Source organism: Oncorhynchus nerka, linkage group LG4 (genome assembly GCF_034236695.1).
Source record: "Oncorhynchus nerka isolate Pitt River linkage group LG4, Oner_Uvic_2.0, whole genome shotgun sequence".
NCBI classification, from domain to species: domain Eukaryota; kingdom Metazoa; phylum Chordata; class Actinopteri; order Salmoniformes; family Salmonidae; genus Oncorhynchus; species Oncorhynchus nerka.
Window position 1 is genome coordinate 35,415,742 of NC_088399.1, and position 25,532 is coordinate 35,441,273.

The window sequence follows — 25,532 nt, forward strand, 5'->3', positions numbered from 1 at the left end:
CTGGCGCTATAGAAGGGGGCTAAACCAAGCCAAGCAAATGTGATCATTCAAATGTTTCCATCGGTTCTAAAAGTGACTGGTAGCCAGTTTAGATAAGCTATGTGTGATATGGTTACATTTCCTGGTGCCTGTTTGTCACGCCCTGGCCATAGAGAGGCTTTTTATTCTCTATTTTGGTTAGGCCAGGGTGTGACTAGGGTGGGCATTCTATGTTATTTTTTCTATGTTTTTGTATTTCTTTGTTTTTGGCCGGGTATGGTTCTCAATCAGGGACAGCTGTCTGTCGTTGTCTCTGATTGAGAACCATACCTAGGTAGCTCTTGCCCACATGGGTTTTGTGGGTAGTTGTTTTCTGTTTCTTATCTGTACCAGACAGAACTGTTTCGGGTATTCTTTTTGTCATTTTTGTATTAAGTTTTCAGTTGCTAATAAATTAATTATGAACACGTACCACCCTGCACCTTGGTCCTCACCTTCTTCTCTTGAATGCCGTGACACTGTTAAAAGTCTTGCTGCAGCATTTTCAATGAACTGTTGATTGAGTCATGTATACTGTACAAAGAGTTACAGTAATCTAGGAGTGAAGAAATAAAAGCACTGGGTTCAAGTCCGGAGACTGAGACGAGCCATTGCAAACTTATATTTTGTGGTCAATTAAGCATTTGTTTGCGGATTTTGAAATAGAGGTCTCTGCCCAGGCATACCAGTGGTGGGTTTGGCCTTCGAAAGAACAATGCATATGCAGAAAATACCTCATTCCTACTGTAAAATATTATGGTAGATCTTTGATGTTGTGGGGCTATTTTGCTTCCACTTGTCCTGGGACTCTTGTTAAGGTAAACGGCATCATTAGCTATCCTAACTTCCAGAACATTTTAGCCAAAAACCTTGTTGCCTCTGCTAGGAGGCTGAAACGTGGCCTCAAGTGAATCTTTCAGCAAGACAATAACCTTAAGCACAAAGAAATGATTAACTGACCACAAAATCAACATTGTGCAATGGCCATCTCAGAAAACCAGTGGTTTGAAATGAAAAGGGCAGTCGATAAGCACAGACGAAGGACATCAAGGATCTGGAAAGATTCATTATTTTGTAAAAACATATTTTGCATACAATATAGCTCAGTATTTGTATTATTTATTTGAGGGAAAAAAATACTATCTTTATCAAGAGATCCAATAATTCCGGACCCCACCTTATGTGTTATATACCCAATGATCTACGGAGTTTTGAACACATCACTTTACAACAGTTGTAAATAAAGGGGAAACTTAAACCACAATTGTTTGCTATGTATTTATCACAGGATGCGAGTGATATATGCTTGTATGTCCCCGAGGAGAGAAAAACTCTGTTGTTTAAACGGCAATAAAGGCATTGCTGCTGACATGGCTTAATGGATGGGTTGTGAGGAACCTCCATTCGTCTTTGGAAGTGAGATCAACCCTTTTCTTCCCTCCCAGCACTGAGATTAGCTAGCTGAATATAATCTCCCCATAGGCTTATACGGGCTTGACATTTGATAGGCTAATGTTAGTGAAGCTATCATGGAGTCTGCTGAAATACCACCGCTGGATATTCCCTGTAATGATGTCAGGGGAATATTCATTCCTTTACCTTTGCTCATCATTTGAAGTGAGGAGAGAGAGATAGAGACAGAGAGTGTGTGATAGAAAGAGAGAGTAGTTTCTTATTAAGCAGTGTAATTTGAATCTGTCCAAGAGAGACGCCAAAGGGAATAGGAATGGACATAACAATTTTGACTGTGACAAAAAAAAAATGCTGCTTTGGCTGCAAGCGAGCTCAGATACTGTCAATATTGTGCTGCATGAACGGAAGGCACTGCCACAGTGCACTAATGTGTTTATTTGGCATATTGTAATTTAAATATCTCCCTCTAATTCAGTGGCTGACTGCTAGTTCTCTCCTTTCTCTCTATTCCACAACAACAAATCCTTCAGTCCTTGTCATCTGTTCCTGTCAAGGCCCAAGCAAAGCCTGTAATCAAACACTACCAGGGTGTAAACAAAAGTGTGGAAGCAAGTAATGCCTTTATTGACTGCCAAACTTGAGCTCGCCACCATTGGCTCGCACTCTGACCAATGGCACACAACAGCTTGTCATTGGCTGCAGTATTGATACCATTACAACTTCAATGACTGATATAGTTGCCTTGATGCTCCTGAATTAAAGACAAACCCTAAAATGAAAACACAAGATGGCCGCCATAATCATATCCATCTATAATACAAATGTGGATGGTAACAAGTAATTTAATGACAAATGTCTTACCACAGAACCACCCAATTTAGAATGTCACTGAACAAATATATAAACACAACATATAAAGTGTTGGTCCAATGTTTAGTGATCCAAAAAAAAAAAAGATCTCAGAAATGTTCCATATGCACAAAAATCTTATTTCTTTCAAATGTTATGCACAAATGTGTTTACATCCCTGTTAGTGAGCATTTCTCCTTTGCCAAGATAATCCATCCACTTGACAGGTGTGGCATATCAAGAAGCTGATTAAACAGCATGAACATTACACAGGTGCACCTTGTGCTGGGGGACAATAAACAGCCACTCTAAAATGTGCCATTTTGCCACACAACATAATGCCACAGATGTCTCAAGCAATTAGCATGCTGTCTACAGGAATGTCCACCAGAGCTGTTGACAGATAATTTAATGTTAATTCCTCTATCATAAGCCGCCTCCAACTTTGTTTGAGATAATTTGGCAGTACGTCAAACTGGCCTCACAACCGCAGACCACGTGTAACCACACCAGCCCAGGACCTCCACATCCGGCTTCTTCACCTGCGGAATCGTCTGAGACCAGCTACCCGGACATCTGATGAAACTGTGGGTTTCCACAACCAAAGAATTTCTGCCCAAACTGTCAGAAACCGTCTCAGGGAAGCTCATATGCATGCGCAATGTCCTCACCAGGGTCTTGACCTGACCGCAGTTCAGCATCGTAACAGTCTTCAGTGGGATCTTCACTTCTGTATGGTGCCGTGTGGGTGAGTGGTTTGCTGATGTCAGCGTTGTGAACAGAGTGCCCCATAGTGGCGGTGAGGGTATGGTATGGGTAGGCATAAGCTACGGACCACGAACAGACAGCATTTTATTGATAGCAATTTGAATGCAGAGATATCGTGACGAGATCCTGAGACCCATCACCTCATGTTTCAGCATGATAGTGCACGGCCCGATGTTGCAAGGATCTGTACACAATTCCTGGAAGCTGAAAATGTCCCAGTTCTTCCATGGCCTACATACTCACCAGACATTTTATCCATTGAGCTCTGGATTGAGATTTACGACAGCGTGTTCCAGTTCCCGCCAATATCATGCAACTTCGCACAGCCATTGAAGAGGAGTGGGAAAACATTCCACAGGCCACTCTATGTGAAGGAGATGTGTCGCGCTGCATGAGGAAAATGGTGGTCACACCAGATACTGACAGGCTTTCTGATCCACACCCCTACCTTTTTTTAAGGTACTTGTGACCAATAGATGCATATCAGTATTCACAGTCATGTGAAATCCATAGATTAGGGCCTAATGAATTTATATCAAATGACTGATTTCCTTATATGAACTGTAACTCAGTAAAATCTTTGAAATTGCTGCATGTTGCATTTATATTTTTGGCCAGTATAATTCAGTGAGATGAAGAGTAATTTTAGGCATAGGTCTAAAGGACAATTATCTCTTCTGAGTAGATCACTTTCCTAATAACACTTCATTCTCGAACTTTACACCCCGGTCCCATTCAGCTGCTGGCTACTGTGCCTGTTTAATTGATTGATTGGGTATTCATGACGCGATACCATGCACATTTGTCAAATGAAAGGAACCGAAAGGTGGCCGGGAACAATTAAACATGGAACAATTAAAACAGAACAATAACTGAATGTGTCCCTGCCCATTATGTCAGCTTGTTTCGGTAAAGCCGCAATTATGGGCGGACACTGTGTGTGTAGGGACCTGTGAGCTCTGTGTGCCTTAGTGACCCTCCACTCTCTGACCATCGATCACTACTGACTGGTTAATTATAAAGTGGTGGTTCCTAGCTTGTAGGGTGGTGCTCTTTTCCTCTGCGCATATCCTGCAGGAGAGTGATGATAAGGATACTATTCCTATACCTTTACACAGTAAACGTAATATGAATGAATGAGCCTAGGAATGGACGGAGTGGTGTGAAAATTTCACGAGGTTCACGGTTGTAAAAGAGAAGTGAATAATAGTCTGCAGTGCTGGTCTAAAGGGTAGCGTTTCACACATATCCATATTTATAGTATACAAATGGATGCCTTTTCGATTTCTGCTTTGGAAGATACTGTATGTACACCCAGCACTCATGCCAAGATCTAGTCACTTTTACCCCTACCCACATGTACATACTGCATTACCTAAATTACCTTAACTACCTCATACCCCTGTACATTGACTCAGTACTGGTACTCCTTTTAGCCTATTGGTTTTATTGTGTTACTGTTTCCTTTTTATTTAGCAAATATTTGTCTTACTTTTTTAACTCTGCATTGTTGGTAATGGACTCGTAAGTAAGCATTTCACTGTAAAGTTTACATTCGGCTCATGTGACCAATACAGTTTGATCTCTGAGACAATGTGAAGATTATGTTCCGTACCATGACATATGAAAGGCTCGGTAGCTGCTAGGCGTTATTTAGCAATTCCACAGTATGGTCAACATGAGCACGAAAAAAGAAATAGCTTATTTTTACTAATTAAACTTCTTTCATATTTACCTTGAATGTGTGTATTTTGAAGTAAAGACTACATCTGGCCTTTTTATTTGTCAAATTGAATGTTATTGTTACTACAAAACAGGATACGAAGTCTTAAAATAAGTATTTTCACTCAACCAGATTTCATAGCTTTTGGCATTGGCTCACAGAACTTGTTCTGATACATCCGCCCCCCTATGTTTCTGACCAAGTCGGAAGGTTAATGAAACTATATGTATGGAATTATACAAATCTAGTGGAGAGAGAATGCTGATTTGGACAGGCAGTGTCACATCCATAATGTTTTTGTGGAAAGGTTGTTACTGTGGACGCGTTTCGAGTATGATTGTATGCAAACATTCTGTGCAAGCTAACTTTCAACAGTACTCGTTCTAAGTTTAACAGATGTGACCATTACGGACGGTTCATAGCATGGTCAGTGACTCACTAGTCAGCATCGCTGCATAACGAAATCATGACAAAATGTTAATGCCCCTTCCTACTGCTTCTGAAGTGTGTTCATGTTAGCAAACAAGCTAGCGGGCAATCTTTATCTGTGTGTGTGATCTATTTCGGGTGTACTCAAGTTCTCATATGAACTGTAATCATGCATTGTTCTGCTAACTGGAGCATTGCTCGTGATCACATGGCATAATAAAGGTCTTAAAAATCCACAAGCAACTTACACCGGTCATGCGGAGTTTGTTGACCTCCTTGAGTAAGTACGGGTATCGGCCAGAGTTATAGCCGCTACTGTTATAGCCTCGCTATTGTATATAGCCTCGCTAGTTATTTTTCACTGTCTTTTTACTGTTGTTTATATTTCTTTACTTACCTATTGTTCACCTAATACATTTTTTTTGCACTGTTGTTTAAAGCCTGTAAGTAAGCATTTCACTGTAAGGTCTACACCTGCTGTATTTGGCACACCTGACAAATAAACTTTGATTTGATTTGATACTGGTCTGTATCTATGTAGTCTGCCCTACACGTGCTTGTGAATTGCAGCAGTCAAGCCTGAGGTGATTTACGATCTGTCAAGAAATGTCTACGAAAGTGCAAACCCTGTGCCACTGGTAGGTTATACTTCAATGAAATGTCTTTTTTTTTAGCATTTCATGTAATGAAAACAAATACATTTATAGTAGATATAGTAGAGATGATAAGGGATGAGTGAGGAATGAGTTCAGCAAGCTAAAAATGAAATGAAATGGGTGTATGAATCACTGAGTCTTGGGCTAGAGGTACAGTGCATTCAGAAAGTATTCAGACCCTTTCCTTTTTTCCATATTTTGTTACTGTCACGAATCCCGCCGAAGATGGTGCCTCTTCCTGTTCGGGCGGCGCTCGGCGGTCGTCGTCGCCGGCCTACTAGCTGCCACCGATCCCCTTTTCTGTTTCATTTAGTTGTGTCTGATTAGTTGCACCTGTTTCGTGTTTAGGTTTTGGTTGTGGGCTATTTAAACCCAGTAGGCCCGCCGGCTTTTGTGCGGGCTTGTTTTTCTGTTATTGGTGTGTGATTATTTTGTGGTATTCATTTTTCCGATCAGTTTCGTCCTGTTTGTTTGGACTGGGTCTTTACGTACCCTTGTGTGTGTGGCGTGACCCTCTCTCTGGGTTTTTGGAAAATAAAGATCCACATCTTTTGAACTACCCTGCTCTCTGCGCCTGACTCCTCCACCTACTACTTATAGAAGCCTTGACAGTTATGTTAGAGCCTTATTCTAAAATGTATTAAATAAATGTTTTGCCTCATCAATCTACACACATTTCCCCATAATGAGAAAGTGAAAACAGGTTATTATAAATGTTTGCAAATGTATAAAAAAATAACAAACATAAACACCTTATTTACATAAGTATTCAGTCCCTTTGCTATGAGAGTTGAAATTGAGCTCTAGTACATCCTGTTTCCATTGCTAATCCTAACCCAACTTGATACACCTGTGGTAAATTCAATTGATTGCACATGACATGTAAATGCACACACCTGTCTATATAAGGTCCCACAGTTGGCATTGCATGTCAGAGCAAAAACCAAACCATGAGGTCGAAGGAATTGTCCGTAGAGCTCAGAGACATGATTGTGTCGAGCCACAGATCTGGGGAAAGGTACCAAAACATTTCTGCTGCATTGAAGGTCCCCAAGAACACAGCCTCCATCATTTTTAAATGGAAGAAGTTTGGAACCACCACGACTCTTCCTAGAGCTGGATGCCCGGCCAAACTGAGCAATCAGGGGAGAAGGACCTTGGTCAGGGAGGTGACCAAGGCCTCAACGGTCATTCTGACAGAGCTCTAGAGTTCCTCGGTGGAGATGGGAGAACCTTCCAGAAGGACAACCATCTCTGCAGCACTTCACCAGAAGGAAGCCACTCCTCAGTAAAAGGCACATGACAGCCCGCTTGGAGTTTGCCAAAAGACACCTAAAGGACTCTCAGACCATGAGAAACAATATTCTTTGGTCTGATGAAACCAATATTGAACTCTTTGGCCTAAACGCCAAGTGTCAAGTCTGGAGGAAACCTGGCACCATCAGGTGAAGCACGGTGGTGGCAGCGGCATGCTGTGGGGATGTTTTTCAGCAGCAGGGACTGAGAGACACCTCAGGATCGAGGGAAGAATGTATGGAGCAAAGTACAGAGATCCTTGATGAAAACCTGCTCCAGAGCGTTCAGGACCTCAGACTGGGGGTGAAGGTTCAGCTTCCAACAGGACAACAAACCTAAAGACGCAGCCAAGACAACGCAGGAGTGGCTTCGGGACAAGTTCCTGAATGTCCTTGATAGGCCCAGCCAGAGCCTGGACTGGAACCTGATCGAACATCTCTGGAGAGACCTGAAAATAGCTGTGCAGCGATGCTCCCCATCCAACCTGACAAGAGCTTGAGAGGATCTGCAGAGAAGAATGGGAGAAACTCCCCAAATACAGGTGTGCCAAGCTTGTAGCGTCATACCCAAGAAGACTCATGGCTGTAACTGAAAGCGCAAAAATGTATGTAATTGTTGAGGTATGCAACACTCTAATTTGCAATAAAAATATAGATTTTCAAATAAAGAATTGTAAATGCATTTTTTGTACATTTGTGCATTTATGTTTGATTGAGATGGGACAATGAGTGCACTTTGATAGCCTACACAATAATTATTCAAGGTACTGGTGATTTCTTGGTTCTTTGAGGTGCACAGCATTTTCAGATGACAACAAAAGTATCATGATGAAATTTGGTGAAGAAATCTTTAATATATAAACACATTTTTAGTGTCATAAGGTCCTTAACAGAGAATGTCACAGCCATAACGGTACATTTTCCTCTAAAATATATATTACAATTTGTATATTTTCTTCATTGTTGTTTTAGTGTGTAGCCAAGCTTTACTTTCAAATTGGCTTTAATTAATATTTTACCCTAAAACGTTGAGATTCACAGACTTTTGCCTATGTGTCTGCTCTCCCAAAAATGTCTGTCCATTTACGTCACATCCAAAACGCAAGTTGTTGTTATTCCGTTACTTCAAAGTAGTATGACTTAGAATTTTGTAATTATGTGTCAACACTTCCACTATAAAGGGTTCTATAAATATACACAATAACATTTTCATTTATGCTTGATAAGTCAGTTCTCTGAGACATTATGCTTCTCATTTTGTGTGCAAATGTCACATCCATAACGCTGGAATTGTGTCCCATTCAGTATACCACCTGTCCTCCAAATGAACCGGAAACGTGTCATTTATGTGAGAAATGTCCGCCCTACCACCACTATGGCTGACAACAAATAGTTTATTCATTTTTGAAACTAGACAAGAGGATCCTTACTATGCCAGAAACAGATCTACATACCTAGTCCTCATATCCTTATGCAAGTCTTAGCTCAAGATTCCTACATCATGAATGGATTCTGTTCTGGCCGGAAGGGAACAGAAATTGCGCTCTCTCTCTCTCTCTCTCTCTCTCTCGCCGGGTGGTTTTGTTTAATGCACGGCGCAGTACATCTCGCATGCCTGATCAAACAGCCACTGCGACTCTTTTGTGGTGGCAAAGTGGTTAGTGCTAGGTGTTAATAATTCCACGCACCACACTTCCTTCCCGCGCTCCGAGGGGAATGTAAAAGGATCTGTCAGAAACTGATTCATCACTATCGATTCCATTTAATTCCTATGTGTGCATGAATGGCTCTGTCAGATGGGAGGGAAAACATTCTAAAGTAGGCTTTTGTTTCCTCTCCTTCCATTTCCTTCTCTTTTTCAGAGCCCAAAATTATAGCTTGGAAATAGCTGCTCTTCAATGTTTTCAAATGATCTCCCCACAGCCGTTGCACAATAATAGAAGTATGAAGGCCACCAGAGCAACTGGGTTTACACATAATGCCCAATTACTGGTAAACGGCGTGGATCAATGGTAATGACAAGGGAGTGCAAAGCAAGCCATCCTCTTTTCAGTCCCTATGTTAAACCTACCAAGGTGCTTCCGAAGCTATTATTACATGTTAATAACACAGTAGTGGGCTGATTTCCAATGGACTTATTCAGGCTTTATAACTATAGGTCAGTGTTATCCTGACACCTGTCAGCAAACGCCCCAAGGTAACCACCCAAAGAGGAGTGAAAAACAAAAGCCTAGCCGACCACCACTACATTCAGTGTGGTACCTTTAATGCGAGTGTTTGATAACTCGACGTCGAGGATGAGAGCAAAAATCAATGGCGTCCCATAAAGCCCTCCAGGCAAGGCAGCTGGAACAAACACAACATTAGCCATGCAGGGAGCGGAGCTGCTGTAAACGCTTATGTAAAGGGAGCAGAGGAGTGCTGGCGCATGCTAATGTTCCCCCGTACAACCAGACGGGCTCGGACCAGGCCAGACGGGGGATGACTGAGGCGTGGGAGGTCATGACGGAGGGTCTGAGTCAGGACTGATCAAGCTAGGGGCTCTAAGTCTGACTGATCCTGGTTGACCAGCCTCATAGCACCAGGACAATTCTTGGTAACGGCAGAAAACTTGCCTTGAATTAATAGTCAATGGTTTTAAATATGCCAGTGAGCAGTCAACATAGAGCAAAGGAAAGCATGGCCATCTTGACCACATTTCTATACTGCATACCAATTCAAAGGTATAAATACATTTTTCCTGAGGGGCCATTTCTCTCAAGGCGTAATTTATGCATGTGTCATGTACCCTTTTCCCTAATCAAATCTTTCCAAATAACTAGGAAAGTTAAGAGAGGCTAATGAGAGAAGTTGGTGGTGGAAGCACAGGTGGGAGCCAAATTAAATCACATTCTGGGCAGCTAATGGCCACAGGGCCACATGGTTGAGACCCATGATCCGACTCTACTTTTTCTTCATTGAATAACACAACATTTACCTTTTGGCCCTCATGTCCGTAATTTTAACAACCTGTATTGAAATCCCTTATTTACTTATGAGTAAGAGGAAGCTCATTATCTGAATCTCTAGCTCGTACAGCTGGCAGCAGCCTATGATCTGAGACACAGCGAAGGTCTAAGTGAAACCTATAAAATTATCATTATCCTGGCGTGCCTTCGCTAGTTCGACATGATTGACAAGCCAGCCAATTAGAGAGGAAGAATGACAGCATGTCCTTGTTCCTGAAGTGAGTTTAATGCGACGCCCGAAGCTTCTTGAAAGCAGCTTCAATTGTTGTATTTTGTGCTGTTTTTGGGATTGCAGTTCAAATAAGGTAATGTGTATTGGGGGGGGAATTGTAGTTGGATGTTAATGTTAAGATCATATTCCGCATGTCTATGTTCTCATTGATATGGTAATAGGGATATACAAATATTAGCTATGATCACTGTAGTGTAAAAGTTTACTTTGAAAACAAGAGTAATTGTGTTTTTATTTAGCCCACGAAACTGCATATTTAACTTGTCAGGGTTAAAACGGTATGCGCTAGGAAACTTCACTTTGCAACTAAGTTGAACAGAAGGCAGCGTTTCTACCGTCTAAAGATCTCAAATCACTGCCCTTCACTGCTATTGTATGAAACAGTGATCTTCCATTAACAGGTACGGTAAGTAGAAATGAAAGATTTGCAAAGGACAGTTGTTATAAAACCCTGAAGGTCTGCTGAAAGTAACGCATCCCCTGGGGCAGGAAATGTGCCATTGTGAGCTCCATACCGCACATTATTTAAGGTGATATGATGCTTAATGTGAACCCACTGTCCCTGAATAAAGACACATGAGACTGGGGAAGATCTGACCCTTAAACATACACATTAATCCGGGAAGTTACTAAGAATTTAAGCTGGAAAGCATTACCTTTATTATATTGTATTACATACGTTTTAACCGTATTTCACAATCCCATCTTTCACATTGACTGATTGGAATCATGCACAAGTTGCAAGGACATAAGCATTCCCTGCGTCAATGTTTCTTTTGGAACTCTATCTAACATAGCATATAGACAGCAAAAAAGTGCAGAACTGAAAGAGTAAAATTGAGGGTATATTGGTTTGTCAATTATATTTATCTATATTTCTGCCATTGATTTACTGTGGAAGAACTCAAGAACACACAATCTCAATGTAATTTACACAAAAATGTTATATTAACACAAATGACAAAAGCATTTCAATTCCAACAATATGGACGATCAACACAAATCAGAATAAACTGCACGATCAATGCAGAGTTCCATGTCAATAAGATGTCTTTCCCACATATGTGTCAGTATTGAGATCGGCCTCTCCCTGACAGAGACGGTGATGTCCACAGCAGGCTGAGGGAGGTCTGTGATGGAGAGACTAAATGGAGGAGGAATGGAGAGAGTGAGAAATAGACAGCTCAATGCCAAAAGAATAGAGTACTCCGACTTGAACCTGCCACAGAACTGACAGAATTACACTTAATGATGCTCACTCAAAGAGCCAGGAGACATCCTGGGCCCAGAGGCCACATGTGTACACCTTGACTCCTCATCCCAGCCAGATCTACACTAGATGGGTAAAAGTATGTGGATACCTGCTTGTTGAACACTTAACACTTAATTCCAAAATCATGGGTATTAATATGGAGTTGGTCCCCCCTTTGCTGCTATAACAGCCTCCACTCTTCTGGGAAGGTTGTCCACTAGACGTTAGAACATAGCTGTGGGGACTTGCTTCCATTCACAAGAGCATCAGTGACGTTGGGCACTGATAGTGTGCAATTAGGCCTGGCTCGCAGTCCGCATTCCAATTCATCCCAAAGGTGTTCAATGGGGCAAATATCAGGGCTCTGTGCAGGCCAGGCAAGTTCCTCAATAACGACCTCGACAAACCATTTCTGTATGTACCTCGTTTTGTGCACGTGGGCATTGTCATGCTGAAAAAGTAAAGGGCTTTCCCCAAACTGTTACTCCAAAGTTGGAAGCACAGAGGCGTCTAGAATGTCATTGTATGCTGTAATGTTAAGATTTCCCTTCTCTGGAGCTAAGGGGCCTAGCCCGAACCACAAAAAAACAGCCCCAGACCATTATTCCCTCCTCCACCAAACTTTACAGTTCGCACTATGCATTGGTGATCTTAGGCTTGTGTGTGGCTGCTTGGCCATGTAAACCCATTCATGAAGTTCCCGACGAACAGTTTTTGTGCTGACGTTGCTTCCAGGGGCAGTTTGGAACTCGGTAGCGAGCGTTGCAACCAAGGACAGACAAGGTTTATGCGCTACGCGCTGTGAGCTTGTGTGACCTACCACTTCACGGCTGAGCCGTTGCTGCTCCTAGACATTTCCACTTCACAGTAACACTTACAGTTGACCGGGGCAGCTCTAGCAGCGCAGAAATTTGACAAACTGACTTGTTGGAAAGGAAGCATCCTATGACGGTGCCACATTGAAAGTCACTGAGCTCTTCAGTATGGGCCATTCTACTGCCAATGTTTGTCTATGGAGATTGCATGGCTGTGTGCTCGATTTCATACACCTGTCAGCAATTGGTGTGGCCGAACTAGCCGAATCCACAAATTTGAAGGGTTGTCCACATACCTTTGGCCATGTAGTGTACTTCCTCCCCCTTCCTTACTATTCAATATCCTTACCCCATTTCACAGATGATGAGATTACACACAGACACACATGCCGCCATTCACATCAAGTCACAGTAGGAGTATCAAAAGAAAACCAAGAGCGGTGACTGAAAGCATGAAATAAGGTCTGCTCTGAGTCTGAACCCCCTTTAGATCACACAACCAGCTGACCTGGAATAACCTCTGGCTCATCACTCAGTAGAGTGATATCAGTAGAGCCTGCTGATGTTTATGCCCCAGAACAGTGCTGTGCTAGTCAGCAGAGGAACACACTGAGGGTGGGTGAGAGATTTGCAGACTAAAGCATATCAGTGCATTGGACAGCACGGATGGATGAGACACATGATACAGCAGTTCACCTGAGGACAGTGAGTCAAGAGGCAAAGAAAAATGAGAGAGTGGTGAAGAGGTGGTAAGAGAGAGAAAGAGAGGATTTGAGGATGGGGTGTTGCGGGGTCAAGAGGGGGTAAGAGTGTGTGTTTCTTACCATAACAGAGATGTGCAGCAGGTGCATGTGTTCGTGCAGGACGTGAGCAGGCTCCTGGGCCGTGGGCACGGTTGTCTGTATCAGCTGCTCAGAGGTGCTCATGGACACGTGGAAATACAGCGTTCCGTTCTCCAGCCACTGCTGCTTCCAATGCACCTGAGAGATGTCTGCCCCCAAACCTGACATCTCTACAGATAGGAAGAGAAAGAAAGATTTTGTGACAACCTTAAACAATTGACACTTTTAACAATTAACACAATTTATTTTGTGGGTGTGTGTATGTTTGCATCGGTATGTGTGTGGATGCATGCATGTGTGAATGTGTGCATGTGTATCTGTGTCTGAAAGAGGCACATGAGCATTTGGGGAAATTGAACGGAAAGTTCAGGGGTGACTGAAGTCTGTGATAAGTTTTGTATTAACATTCTAGTGAAGTGCTTGCTCTCTCTTAAGGTCAAGACTCGGCTGCTCCGTAGAGCTAGCTGTATCAACAGACACTCTTAGGAGGGATAAGGCTACATTTCTGTGCAATCCTACACTGTGTCAAATAGGTAGAGAGGTATTTGGGAACTGAATTGAATTTCCAAGGAGTTTACATGATATCTGTATAATGATGACTGCTTCCCAACCAATAAGTTAAAACTCTGCCGTTAATCCAGAATTGATTGATCAAAACCTCTAGGTCAGTAAAACGTCACGGGCCTAACAAACAACATTAATCATCATGGTGGATAGCTTAGACCTTTGCTTGCACACTCCCTGTTTGTATGAGCAGACTTAAAATCAGTAGAGTAGTAACTAATGGGGATAAGACAATGGGTATGCCATTCTGTTAGCTATCTGTCACCTAGGATTCAATTTTATTGTCAATAGCGGTTGAGAAAACGCTGCCTCGCTGTGCTCCGTCCTCTCGCTATCTCCACAAATCATCAACAGTCCTGTAAACCTAATGAATACATTAGCGCGAACAGGCCATCAGCATTAACATAAAGAGCTACGACACCAGAGGGGAAGTGGATCAGTTAAAAAAAGGAAAAAGAAAAGGCGCAACCTTGAAAAATGTAAACGAAGGCAGGTGAGATCGGACTCAGAGGGCAAATTGATGGGAGAGAAATAAAGCAGGCACGAAAATAACCAAGCTGGCCAGATAGGGATCAAAGCACAGGAATGTGACGCTATCGACAACTGGGGCTCCGCGGTCGCTGGGTACCGAGACAGCCTCTGGAAGCTATGTGCTTGATACAGTATTTGTCAGGGGTGGGTGACAAGGTCAGGGACAGGGGGACGGAGCTGCTCCCAGGCTAGTTGCAGGTACAGTATGAGGGATGGTATTCAGTGGCGCTGGTCATTAACCTACTGACTCTGGGGTCAGTGGACACAGCAGGAGAGGATTGCTCTGTGAGCTGCCCTCGTCACAGCCTTTCCAGTACAGGGCACACACATACAATACATCAGGAGCACCACAGGGCTTTAAAGACCGGGAGAGAAGCAGAGTCACTTGATATGGTACAGTATGATAAGGAAGGCTGACACCACCAGTCTGGACTTCGACACAGACAGATTTCTTTTAAATGTATAACCTCACTTCTTTGGTGAAGTGAACTTTATTAACAAAGAAAGCATGATCTACCAAGAACACTACAGCAGCAGTACAATCCACAGTGGATGATAATAGGACAAAAGTTATAGGCTAGGCTCCTCATGGGACAATCAGGTGAAAAGCTTTTCAAAAACCTTTCAAAAAGTAAGCTTTCAGCATCTTTCCTTATCATAAAAGGACAGTGTGGTACCAGTTCTGCTGACTGTACTGTCGTAGGATCAAAATGTGTAGGCTGTGAAATGTCAAGCACTCATCTAAAAGAACATCACTATGTGTTATCTGCAGCTTGTCATATTTGGAGATTGGGCTATTGACCTTGACAGAGGATGTGCTCCTGTGTGCAGGTCTAGAAATGAGGTGGCAATCATTAGAGGTGGCCATTTTAAACCAATAGAGGGGGACAGATATAAGAGAGACACTTTGGCTGCCAATCACTTGCTGACTTTAGAGCCTGATGTGGACTTTCTTTTGTATGCCTCTTCTTGGGAAAATTGAGTGGGCGCTCATGGTGGGTGTCATTTAGGTTCTAGTTGTTGCTGCTCGTCAGCTTTCAGTGGACTCTCCCATGAGTGTCTTTCAGAACCCTTCCTTAAACATCACCTCCTATCTGTTTGAGCAACAATATGATGCTTTCTTGCTGGGGAACGTCACAAAATGCTATGAGTGTTGTTATTGGGCAAACATCCAGACGTTCACAGGATACAGAGGTACAGCCGCAGGTCTTTTCACCAATAACGACACACTGGCTTGTGTGTGTGTGGTGTGTGTGTGTGTGTGTGTGTTTGCACACCTGTGTGTGGAAAGATGTTGTTGAAGCATGTACGCTCCCAGCAAGGGCATCAGGGATGGAACGTCTACCCTGAGGCGTGCCATTGTACCCACAAGCCACTGAGAGCAGGGGAGAAGCGTGGCAGATTTGACACAAATAGAATGACAAAAGGTTCAACCACGAGAACAACCTTCTCAAGACCTCATGAGTGTGGCGAATGCCTTTATCACGTCAACAGCAACCAAGGTACAAATAGGTACGAAGGTTACAGTCAAAGCCATTGGTTATTCATGAGACAAACCCGAAAACAGACTAAAACTGAGTTACTCCATGGCCTTTTTCCACTTTAACTCGTGATCTCATTCAGCTCGCAGCACAGAGGGGGACGGGATTGTTTGGAGCTAGCCCAAATCCTTGATCAAACCCTGTTAATCTTGGCCGAGGCATCGGAAGGTAGCCCAGATGTCCCTGAGTGAAATCTACTGAACACTTGCTGTCAGCATAACACTTATTACCAGCACTGTGTACACAAAGTGTCTCCACACGCAGGACCCATTCCCCAGTCTCGGCAGAGCTGCAGTGACTGTATAATATTGTATTTCAGGTATTCATTTCCATTTTCCGCACGTGTTAGTGATCTATGTTGGGCATTTTGGAGAGATTAAATTGATCTAAAATCAACGTGCAAGATTTAATTATGAAGGGGAATGGATAAATACACATGTATTATTTTAAACTGAGTTTAATTTAAGATCATTTTCAAATGTAGCATCCAATTGAACTAATCCCTGATGCCTCGGCAGCAGCTAATGGGGATCCCTAATGGGGATCTCTAATAAATACAAATACTGTGCCCTACATAGCTAAAAGATTATGTGACTGTGTCCTCATGTCTGCTAACTTTACATAATTTACTCTATTCTGTGCTAAAATTTAATATCCTTGATCACAGCATTCAGTTTGTCAGCTGGCTGGCCTTTGTTTTGATGTTGAACTATGTTGGTTATTAAACATAGGCCTGACCTTTAGCTTGCTTAATGCAATTGAAATTTCAACTTTCATTTCATTCTACAGTAAAAACAGTGACAGCAACTAAGTGAGGATTGGGTGTCATGTAGCCGAGGTGGATTCTGAAGAATGTGTGTTAAGGAATTGTAAGTAATAAGGACTATTCATCTATCTCTTTAGAAAAATGAATAGCAGTAGCCCACAGGCTGTAACGAAATACTATCGTTGTAAAGCAGAAAGGTTGTGGTTCTAAACACACACAGACAAGACAGATGCACACATATACAAATGGGAGTGAGATAAACAAAAACTAGCAGATGTTTGTGAGCTCTCTCTCTCTCTGACACACACACACACACACACACACACACACACACACAAAGGTCGTTCTCATCAATTTAAAGGTGATCATAGCTGCATGTAGTCAGTAACTGTGTGGACTGACAGCACTGTGACAGTTTGTCAGTTCAGTAACAAGGCCGTGTCATCCCCGCTTACCCTGATGAAAGTTGGCACCCTAAAGGCACTTTGCGGTTTGTCATTGCCCATGTGGCATGGAAAGCCAGCCAGCAAGCCTTCCGATAATGCTGCCGCCTAGCCTAGAGCCTCAGCCTGCCATGCCTGTCACAATATTACGGGCAGCTGTACATTTAATAATTCATAAGCGAGGACAATGATAGACTTCCATAACCTTTGAGATGAATCTAAATATATCAGCTCCAAATGCAGAGGATAGAAGACGGTGACAGTCAGTGCCTCATCAGTACTGTCAGAGGCTATTACTAAATTCATTACACATACCAAACACATCTCACTGTGTTTAGGCTTTGACCTCGATAATGTCCACTCTGAATGGCCTCACATTTGAAACAGAGTATTTAGAGTAAAGTCTAACACAAGAAAACTTACCCACATATTAGGGGGAAATGAATGAGCTCGTAGAAGTACATTTGATTAGTCAGTCACCAAATGGAGGGATGTCAAGTCTCCCATTCAGAAAATGCTAATGCCTGTAAAGAATGTACCAATTACCATTTCCAAACAAGTTGACGTGAGATATTGGGTATTTAGGCAAATACGGCATTACCGAAAGGCTGCTTCCCATTGAAATGAAACACTTAGCAACTTAATGTCACCCAGACATCTTATTATGCTCCCTAATTAAATAGTTGGCATTCATGGACGTAAAGGTCATTAAAAATGCAAACAATAAAAAATGTATCGCGAGGAGAAGTAAGGCGCATTTTTCAAGGCATTGTAATATGCTAATTCCCGCTGGCGCCTTGGCACAGTCGGGTCATAACGTAGGGATCCCTAACACTGTGTGTCTGTGACAAAGGACTTATTGTTAATGAGGGTGGAGCAGCAGGGCTCGATTGGCGGAATATTTCTCCACAATGAGTCACCGCAGGACCAGGCCATTAGATAATCTACCATGCCATCTATGTGAAGAGAGAAATCATATCATCCCAGCCAGGACTGAACAGCTAATAATGTTACCCAGGGAGGGCGAGGGTGAGAAAGCGAGCGAGAGAGAGAGAGAGAGAGAGAGAGAGAAAGACAATAGAGATGAGGGAGGCCATCAATGTCATGTTCAGGTCCTGCCTAAGGCCTACAACTGGCATGTCAGTGTCATTAAAGTCAAACATGGCGAGTCATCATTAATTAAGAGTCATCGAGACAAGCAACAAAGATTCATGGAGGTTATATAATAACGAGCCTGATGTTATTGTATTGTGATAAAGTAAGCTCATTGAAAAATAAATAATTTTATATGTGCACAATAAAGATTCTCTAGTACATTTGTATACTTTTTGGCTAGAAGATCTGAAAGTAGCTCGCACGAGCCATAAATGGCCCCGAAAATTGCATACGTCGTCACATATGTGGAGATATGTACACCTCGTCATTGCACTCTCTTTCGCTCTGCTGTGTGTGCATCTTGCTAGCTGACACACTCAAATGGCGAGGGGCTAAAGCTCAATGGCTGGAACTTGAATTGTTAGGGTGCTGGCCCACGTGGGAGAAAATGTATGGAAAATGGCACAGCTTCCAGAAAAACAGTCGCTTTCAAACTAGGGATTTCATGGCTAATTGAGGTAAGACAGTAATTCTGTTCATAGATTATCCATGTATGAACTACACATTGACACATCCATCCCAAAGCAGGAGGTTTAAAAAAAGACATAGTAGTCGCCAAAGTTCCAGAGTCTTTAAATCTACATCACAGGCAAATGTAATCAGGACTGTTACAATATACCATAAAATGATCTGATATGACGTGGTCATATTCCCTTATATGACATGGACATATGACATGGCCATTGCACAAAGACAGTCAATAGTACCGTCTGTCTCCTGGATAAAAAGGTCTGTCACCAGGTGTCTCTCCCTGTCCTAAGGGTCTTTGAAGGCTCCTTCTGCTGTGACAGCTGTCTTTAAACAGTCAGCACAGCGGTATCCAATTCTGACGACTCATCACTTCCTAGTGGATGACCTGGTCCTGACCTCTGTACCACCCGGACGCCATCACCATCTGACATCTCCACAGATGCATTTTTAAAGCCACCCAAGCCTAATCATCTTAGCAATGCACTGCTAAATTACTGCAGCAACACCGACAGTGTGATTCCACCAAGACATATTCACGCTGAAATGTATCTGTCCAATGCCACAGAATGTATTTTGCGCATCTCGCTATTGCTGATGAGGTACAACGGACAGCAATCACTTTAAATAGAAAGAAAAGCAGGTAACGTGGGATCATTTGATTCTACCAGGGTCTAGGGAAGGGTCCGGTGAGAATCAGGTGTTAACAATCAGCCGAGCCAGTGGGACTGAAGGTCCATCTGTACCCCGGCGCCCACTCCTACTCCCACGCCAACTCAAACTGTGCTCAATCACAGAGCCAGCAGCTAGCCAGGGCAGTGCCCACCAGATCCAGTAAAAACCAATCACATTTCAGACACTACTTAAAATGGTCCCTCATGGAGTGAACCTATCTGACTTATACTGTAATATAGGTGCTTTATGACAACCAAGATAACAGGGGTAGAGAAAGACCTTATAGAGGTAAACGTAAAGATGAACTCAAGATTATGGCATTTTGTGTAAAACTGGACAAGAGAAAACACATTTATGATCATATACTCACACAAATACAACATACCTGTCACGAATATTACCGAAGGTGACTCCCCTTCTTGTTCGGGTGGCGCTCGGCGGTCGTCGTCGCCGGTCTACTAGCTATCGCTGATCCGTTGTTCTGTGTTCGTTTAGTTCTGTCTAATTGGTATCACCTGTTTCTTGTTTGGTTGTTAGGATAGGGTTATATATAGTCTGTTCAGCCCGCTTCTGTTTCGTGCGGGCTTGTTCTCCTGTTTCTTTGTTTGAGTGTATTTTGTTGGCATTTGGGTTTCACGCTGTCCGTTTATATTTCTGTTCATTTGTGTTTCCACTTTTGTACATGTTATGTTTCCAGGACATTAAAGCGTGTTGTTTTTCCCACATCCTTTGCTCTCTGCGCCTGACTCCACACCTCTTCACTCATTTACACGTAACAGAAGCCCGCACCTTCTATGGAGTCAGCAGGAGCAGCGACCACTCCTCTTCCCACTATGGAAGAGCGAGTTCAACATCACACGTACATCCTCCATCGCCTAGGATCAGCGATGGATCAGATGATGGAGAGGATGGATCGTTGGGAGAGGAATGGTTTCCCTACTACTACCCCACTGACCCTCCTACCAGCAACTCTACCATCTCCCCCATCTGGATCCGGTTCCAGCGCTCTGCACATGACGCCTCCGAGGAATTACGATGGAGCAGCGACGGGGTGCCAGGGATTCCTGCTGCAATTAGACCTCTACCTGGCCACCGTTCGGCCGGCCCCCTCGGAGGAGGAGAGAGTAGGGGTCCTCATCACCTGCCTGACCGGTAGAGCCCTGGAGTGGGCTAATGCGGTCTGGAACGGGCCCGACTCAGCGAAGGACAACTACCCGGAGTTCATCCGCCGTTTCAGGGCCGTGTTGATCACCCTCCAGAGGGTCGAGCGGCGGGTGAGAGATTGTTCCATCTTAGACAGGGGACGAAGAGCGCGCAGGACTTTGCGCTGGAGTTCCGGACCTTGGCTGCGGGAGCAGGCTGGAACGACAGGGCCCTGATAGACCATTACAGGTGTAGCCTGAGAGAGGACGTCCGTAGGGAGCTGGCCTGTCGGGATACTACGCTTAGCCTGGATGGACTGATAGACCTGTCGATCAGGTTGGACCATCTGCTAGCTGCTCGTGGCCGTTCCGAAAGGGTCCTGTCAGTTCTACCTCCTGATCATCCTGCCCCTATCCCGATGGAGCTAGGAGGGACTGCGTCAAGGGAGATCGGAGGAGGAAGCTCCTCCTGTACCAGTTGTGGCCGGAGAGGGCACACGTCTGGTCGGTGCTGGAGGAATTCATCTGGGAATCGTGAGGATTCCGTTAGTAAAAGTAGACCCCCCTTTTCCCGTGCACTCTTTAGATAGTCGACCATTAGGGTCAGGGCTGGTAAAGAAAGCCACAATTTCGTTGGAGATGATTACGCAGGGGAATCACAAGGAGCGAATTAGTTTGTTCCTTATCGATTCACCTGCATTTCCAGTTGTTCTGGGGATTCCCTGGCTAGCTATTCATAATCCTACGATTTCGTGGAAACAGGGAACTCTACAGGGGTGGTCTGATGAGTGTTCAGGCAGGTGTGTAGGCGTTTCCATCGGTGCAACAACGGTGGAGAGTCCAGACCAGGTTTCCACCGTGCGCATTCCAGCTGAGTATGACGATTTGGCTATCGTTTTCAGTAAAAAGAAAGCGACCCAATTACCACCCCATAGGCAGGGGGATTGCATGATAAATCTCCAGGGTAACGCTGCACTCCCCAGGAGTCATGTGTATCCTTTGTCCCAGGAGGAGAAGGTGGCTATGGAAACTTATATCACCGAGGCTCTGGGACAGGGGTACATTCAGCCCTCCATGTCACCTGTCTCTTCGAGTTTCTTTTTTGTGAAGAAAAAAGATGGTGGGTTACGTCCGTGTATTGATTATAGAGGTCTAAATTCCATCACAGTGGGTTTTAGTTACCCACTACCTCTCATTGCTACAGCAGTGGAATCATTTCACGGAGCGCAGTTCTTCACTAAACTGGATCTCAGGAGTGCTTATAATTTGGTGCGTATTCGGGAGGGAGATGAGTGGAAAACTGCATTTAGCACTACGTCGGGCCATTATGAGTACCTCGTCATGCCATACGGTTTAAAGAATGCTCCAGCTATATTTCAATCCTTTGTGGATGAAATACTCAGAGACCTGCACGGACAGGGTGTAGTGGTGTATATTGACGATATTTTGATCTACTCCGCTACACGCACTGAGCATGTATCTCTTGTGCGCAAGGTTCTTAGACGACTGCTGGAGAATGACCTGTATGTGAAGGCGGAGAAATGTGAGTTTTCCAAACAATCAGTTTCCTTCCTGGGTTATCGCATTTCCAGCTCTGGTTTGGTAATGGAGGGTGACCGCATAAAGGCCGTGCGTAATTGGCCGACTCCGACCACGGTAAAGGAGGTGCAGCGGTTTTTGGGATTTGCCAATTACTACCGGAGGTTTATCCAGGGTTTTGGTCAGGTAGCTGCCCCTATTACCTCACTGCCGAAGGGGGGGCCGGCGCGTTTGCAGTGGTCAGCAGAGGCGAACGGAGCTTTTCATAAGTTGAAGGCGATGTTTACTGAGGCGCCGGTGTTGGCACATCCGGACCCTTCTTTGGCGTTTATAGTAGAGGTGGACGCATCCGAGGCTGGGGTTGGAGCGGTGCTCTCACAGCGTTCGGGTGTGCCTCCGAAACTCCGCCCCTGTGCCTTTTTTCAAAGAAACTCGGGCCAGCGGAGCGGAATTATGATGTGGGGGATAGGGAGTTGTTGGCTATGGTTGAGGCCCTGAAGGTGTGGAGACACTGGCTTGAGGGGCTAAGCACCCTTTCCTTATCTGGACTGACCATCGTAACCTGGAGTATATCCGATCAGCTAGGAGAATGAATCCTCGTCAGGCAAGGTGGGCCATGTTTTTCACCAGATTTCGTTTCACTATCTCGTATTGACCAGGTTCCCTCAACACTAAGGCTGACGCGCTGTCAAGACTCTATGACACTGAGGACAGGTCCATCGATCCTACTCCCATCATTCCGGCAGCTAAGCTGGTGGCACCAGTAGTATGGGATGTGGACGCAGACATCGAGCGGGCGCATAGGGGGGAACCTGCGCCTCCACAGTGTCCGGAGGGTCGTAGGTACGTGCCGCTGGCTGTCCGTGATCAATTGATTCGATGGGCTCATTGTCTACCCTCGGCGGGTCACCCAGGTATTTATAGGACAGTGCGAGGTCTTGAGAGGAAGTACTGGTGGCCCACTTTGAGGAGGGATGTGCGATTCTATGTTTCCTCCTGTTCGGTGTGCGCCCAGAGTAAGGCTCCTAGACACCTGCCAAGAGGTAAATTACAACCTCTTCCCGTTCCACAACGGCCGTGGACCCATCTTTCGGTAGATTTTCTTACTGACCTCCCCCCTCTCAGGGTAACACTACAATCCTGGTCGTTGTGGATCGGTTCTCTAAGTCCTGCCGTCTTATCCCATTGCCCGGTCTCCCTACCGCCCTACAGACTGCGGAAGCTGGGTCCGCAGTGTATAGGGCCATTTAAAGTCCTGAGGAGAATAAATGAGGTTTGTTATCGATTATTACTTCCTTCGTATTATCGTATTAACCCCTCATTTCATGTGTCTCTTCTCAGGCCGGTGGTAGCTGGTCCTATGCAGGAAGATGAGGTTCCGGAGGTTCCTCCGCCCCCTCTGGACATCGAGGGGTCCCCGGCGTACAAGATACGAGCTATTCTGGACTCGAGACGCCGGGTGAGAGGCTTGCAGTACCTCGTTGACTGGGAGGGGTACGGTCCGGAGGAGAGGTGCTGGGTCCCGGTGAGGGATATTCTAGACCCATCTATGTTGAGTGAATTCCATCGCCTCCGTCCGGATCGCCCAGCGCCTCGGCCCCGGGTCGTCCCGAGGCCGGCGTCGGCGCGCTGCTGGAGCTGCGCGTCAGGAGGGGGGTACTGTCACGAATATTACCGAAGGTGACTCCCCTTCTTGTTCGGGTGGCGCTCGGCGGTCGTCGTCGCCGGTCTACTAGCTATCGCTGATCCGTTGTTCTGTGTTCGTTTAGTTCTGTCTAATTGGTATCACCTGTTTCTTGTTTGGTTGTTAGGATAGGGTTATATATAGTCTGTTCAGCCCGCTTCTGTTTCGTGCGGGCTTGTTCTCCTGTTTCTTTGTTTGAGTGTATTTTGTTGGCATTTGGGTTTCACGCTGTCCGTTTATATTTCTGTTAATTTGTGTTTCCACTTTTGTACATGTTATGTTTCCAGGACATTAAAGCGTGTTGTTTTTCCCACATCCTTTGCTCTCTGCGCCTGACTCCACACCTCTTCACTCATTTACACGTAACAATACCCACATATTTTTTGATAGGCTAGAAACCACAACAGATCCTGGGTTCTTGATGATCACTTCCCATTCATTAGAACGTAGATGTAGACAAGTGCATAGACGCCCATGAATTAGAGAGCAGGATGAGTGTTTGGTTTATGTTAGAACTGACTCATCTTTGGGAGTTTGTTGTGACAGAGAACATAGAGTAGAGTAAACTAAATGTGGCCTGCTATCAACCGCTGCTGCTGTGCTGCATTGAGCCCTATGTTTCTCTCTCCTCTATAGTGAACACACACACTCCTCCGAGCCCATCGCTCTGCCTCTAGCCCAGCAGCCCAAGGTCACCTCTGTTTTACATCTAATAATAAGCCACCACACCTTAACAACGCTGTAAAACCCAAAGTGCCCCCCACATTATGAGATTTAATATGCAATTGAGTCATAATATAATTTGGTTTCGGCCAAAAACCCTATTCTTACAAGGGAAATTAGTGTCATTATCCAAAACAATGCCACTCTAATTTATGTGCGGATCTATAAATGGTTTGTCTCATGCTATTTGGGATTAGGGAGGCAGCGAGCCAAAAAGGGCCTAATGTATTTAAAGTGACACATTAACTGGATAAACATTCCCCTTATCTACAGAGTACATATACTTTTTTTAAACAGTCCAATCCTATTAAAGGGGCCATTCTCCAACTGATTGCACCATCTCCTGCTCTCCCGTGCCTGCCGTCAACCCCCTGCTAAAGAGTGAAGCCGGGGGGTAATCATACACACATTGAGATTGACATATCCATTGTTCTGGGCCCTCCCCAATGAGACCTTGGTCAAATGTCTCTTTCTGTTCTGATCTCGTAGAGGATGAAATCCATTAGCAGGGATGGTGTAGTGTACTCCCTAGTGAGCAGGAGGACTTAGTGCCGATACTGCAAGATGGACAGAATCTGTAGTGTACAGTAGAAGCCAGACACATGTAAGCGGTATTACTGATAGCTACTGTGTAAGATGATTCATCAGCATGGGAGCATATGCTCCCACTTCACAGAGAGAGTGAGGAGCATATGGCACCCCAAGGGGGCAACAGAAAAGGTGTAAGAACCTGCCTGTCCAAAACAGGATATTACGGTATGTGCCCTTCACCTCCAGAGAAGCAAAACACACTTAAGAGAAACAAAGAGCACGCACACGTACGCACACGTACGCAGTGCAGTGTGAACCGGAGTGACTTGAAACAAAGCTGGCCAAACAAGAGGTAGCTACAAACCAAACAGAGTTAAATGGTTCCAATCTGCAGTGAAGTGTTCATCCATGTTTTCGGGTAAGAGTTTAGCTACATTTTTCAGATATTATAAGATTCAAATTTAGTCAGA

General features: G+C 44.3%; 1 protein-coding gene across 1 annotated transcript in view; it reads right to left on the reverse strand.

Annotated features, from left to right (window-relative positions):
• Positions 1–11,083: 11,083 nt before the first annotated feature.
• The window catches only part of LOC135571396 (astrotactin-2-like), a 64,235-nt gene continuing 49,786 nt past the window's right edge, over positions 11,084–25,532 (reverse strand). The window contains exons 2-3 of the mRNA XM_065017484.1: positions 13,283–13,470; positions 11,084–11,535 (exon numbers count right to left, since the gene is read on the reverse strand). Of these exons, the coding sequence (XP_064873556.1) occupies positions 11,431–11,535; positions 13,283–13,470 (293 nt within the window). The 3' untranslated portion in view covers positions 11,084–11,430. The remainder of the gene's footprint in view (positions 11,536–13,282; positions 13,471–25,532) is intronic.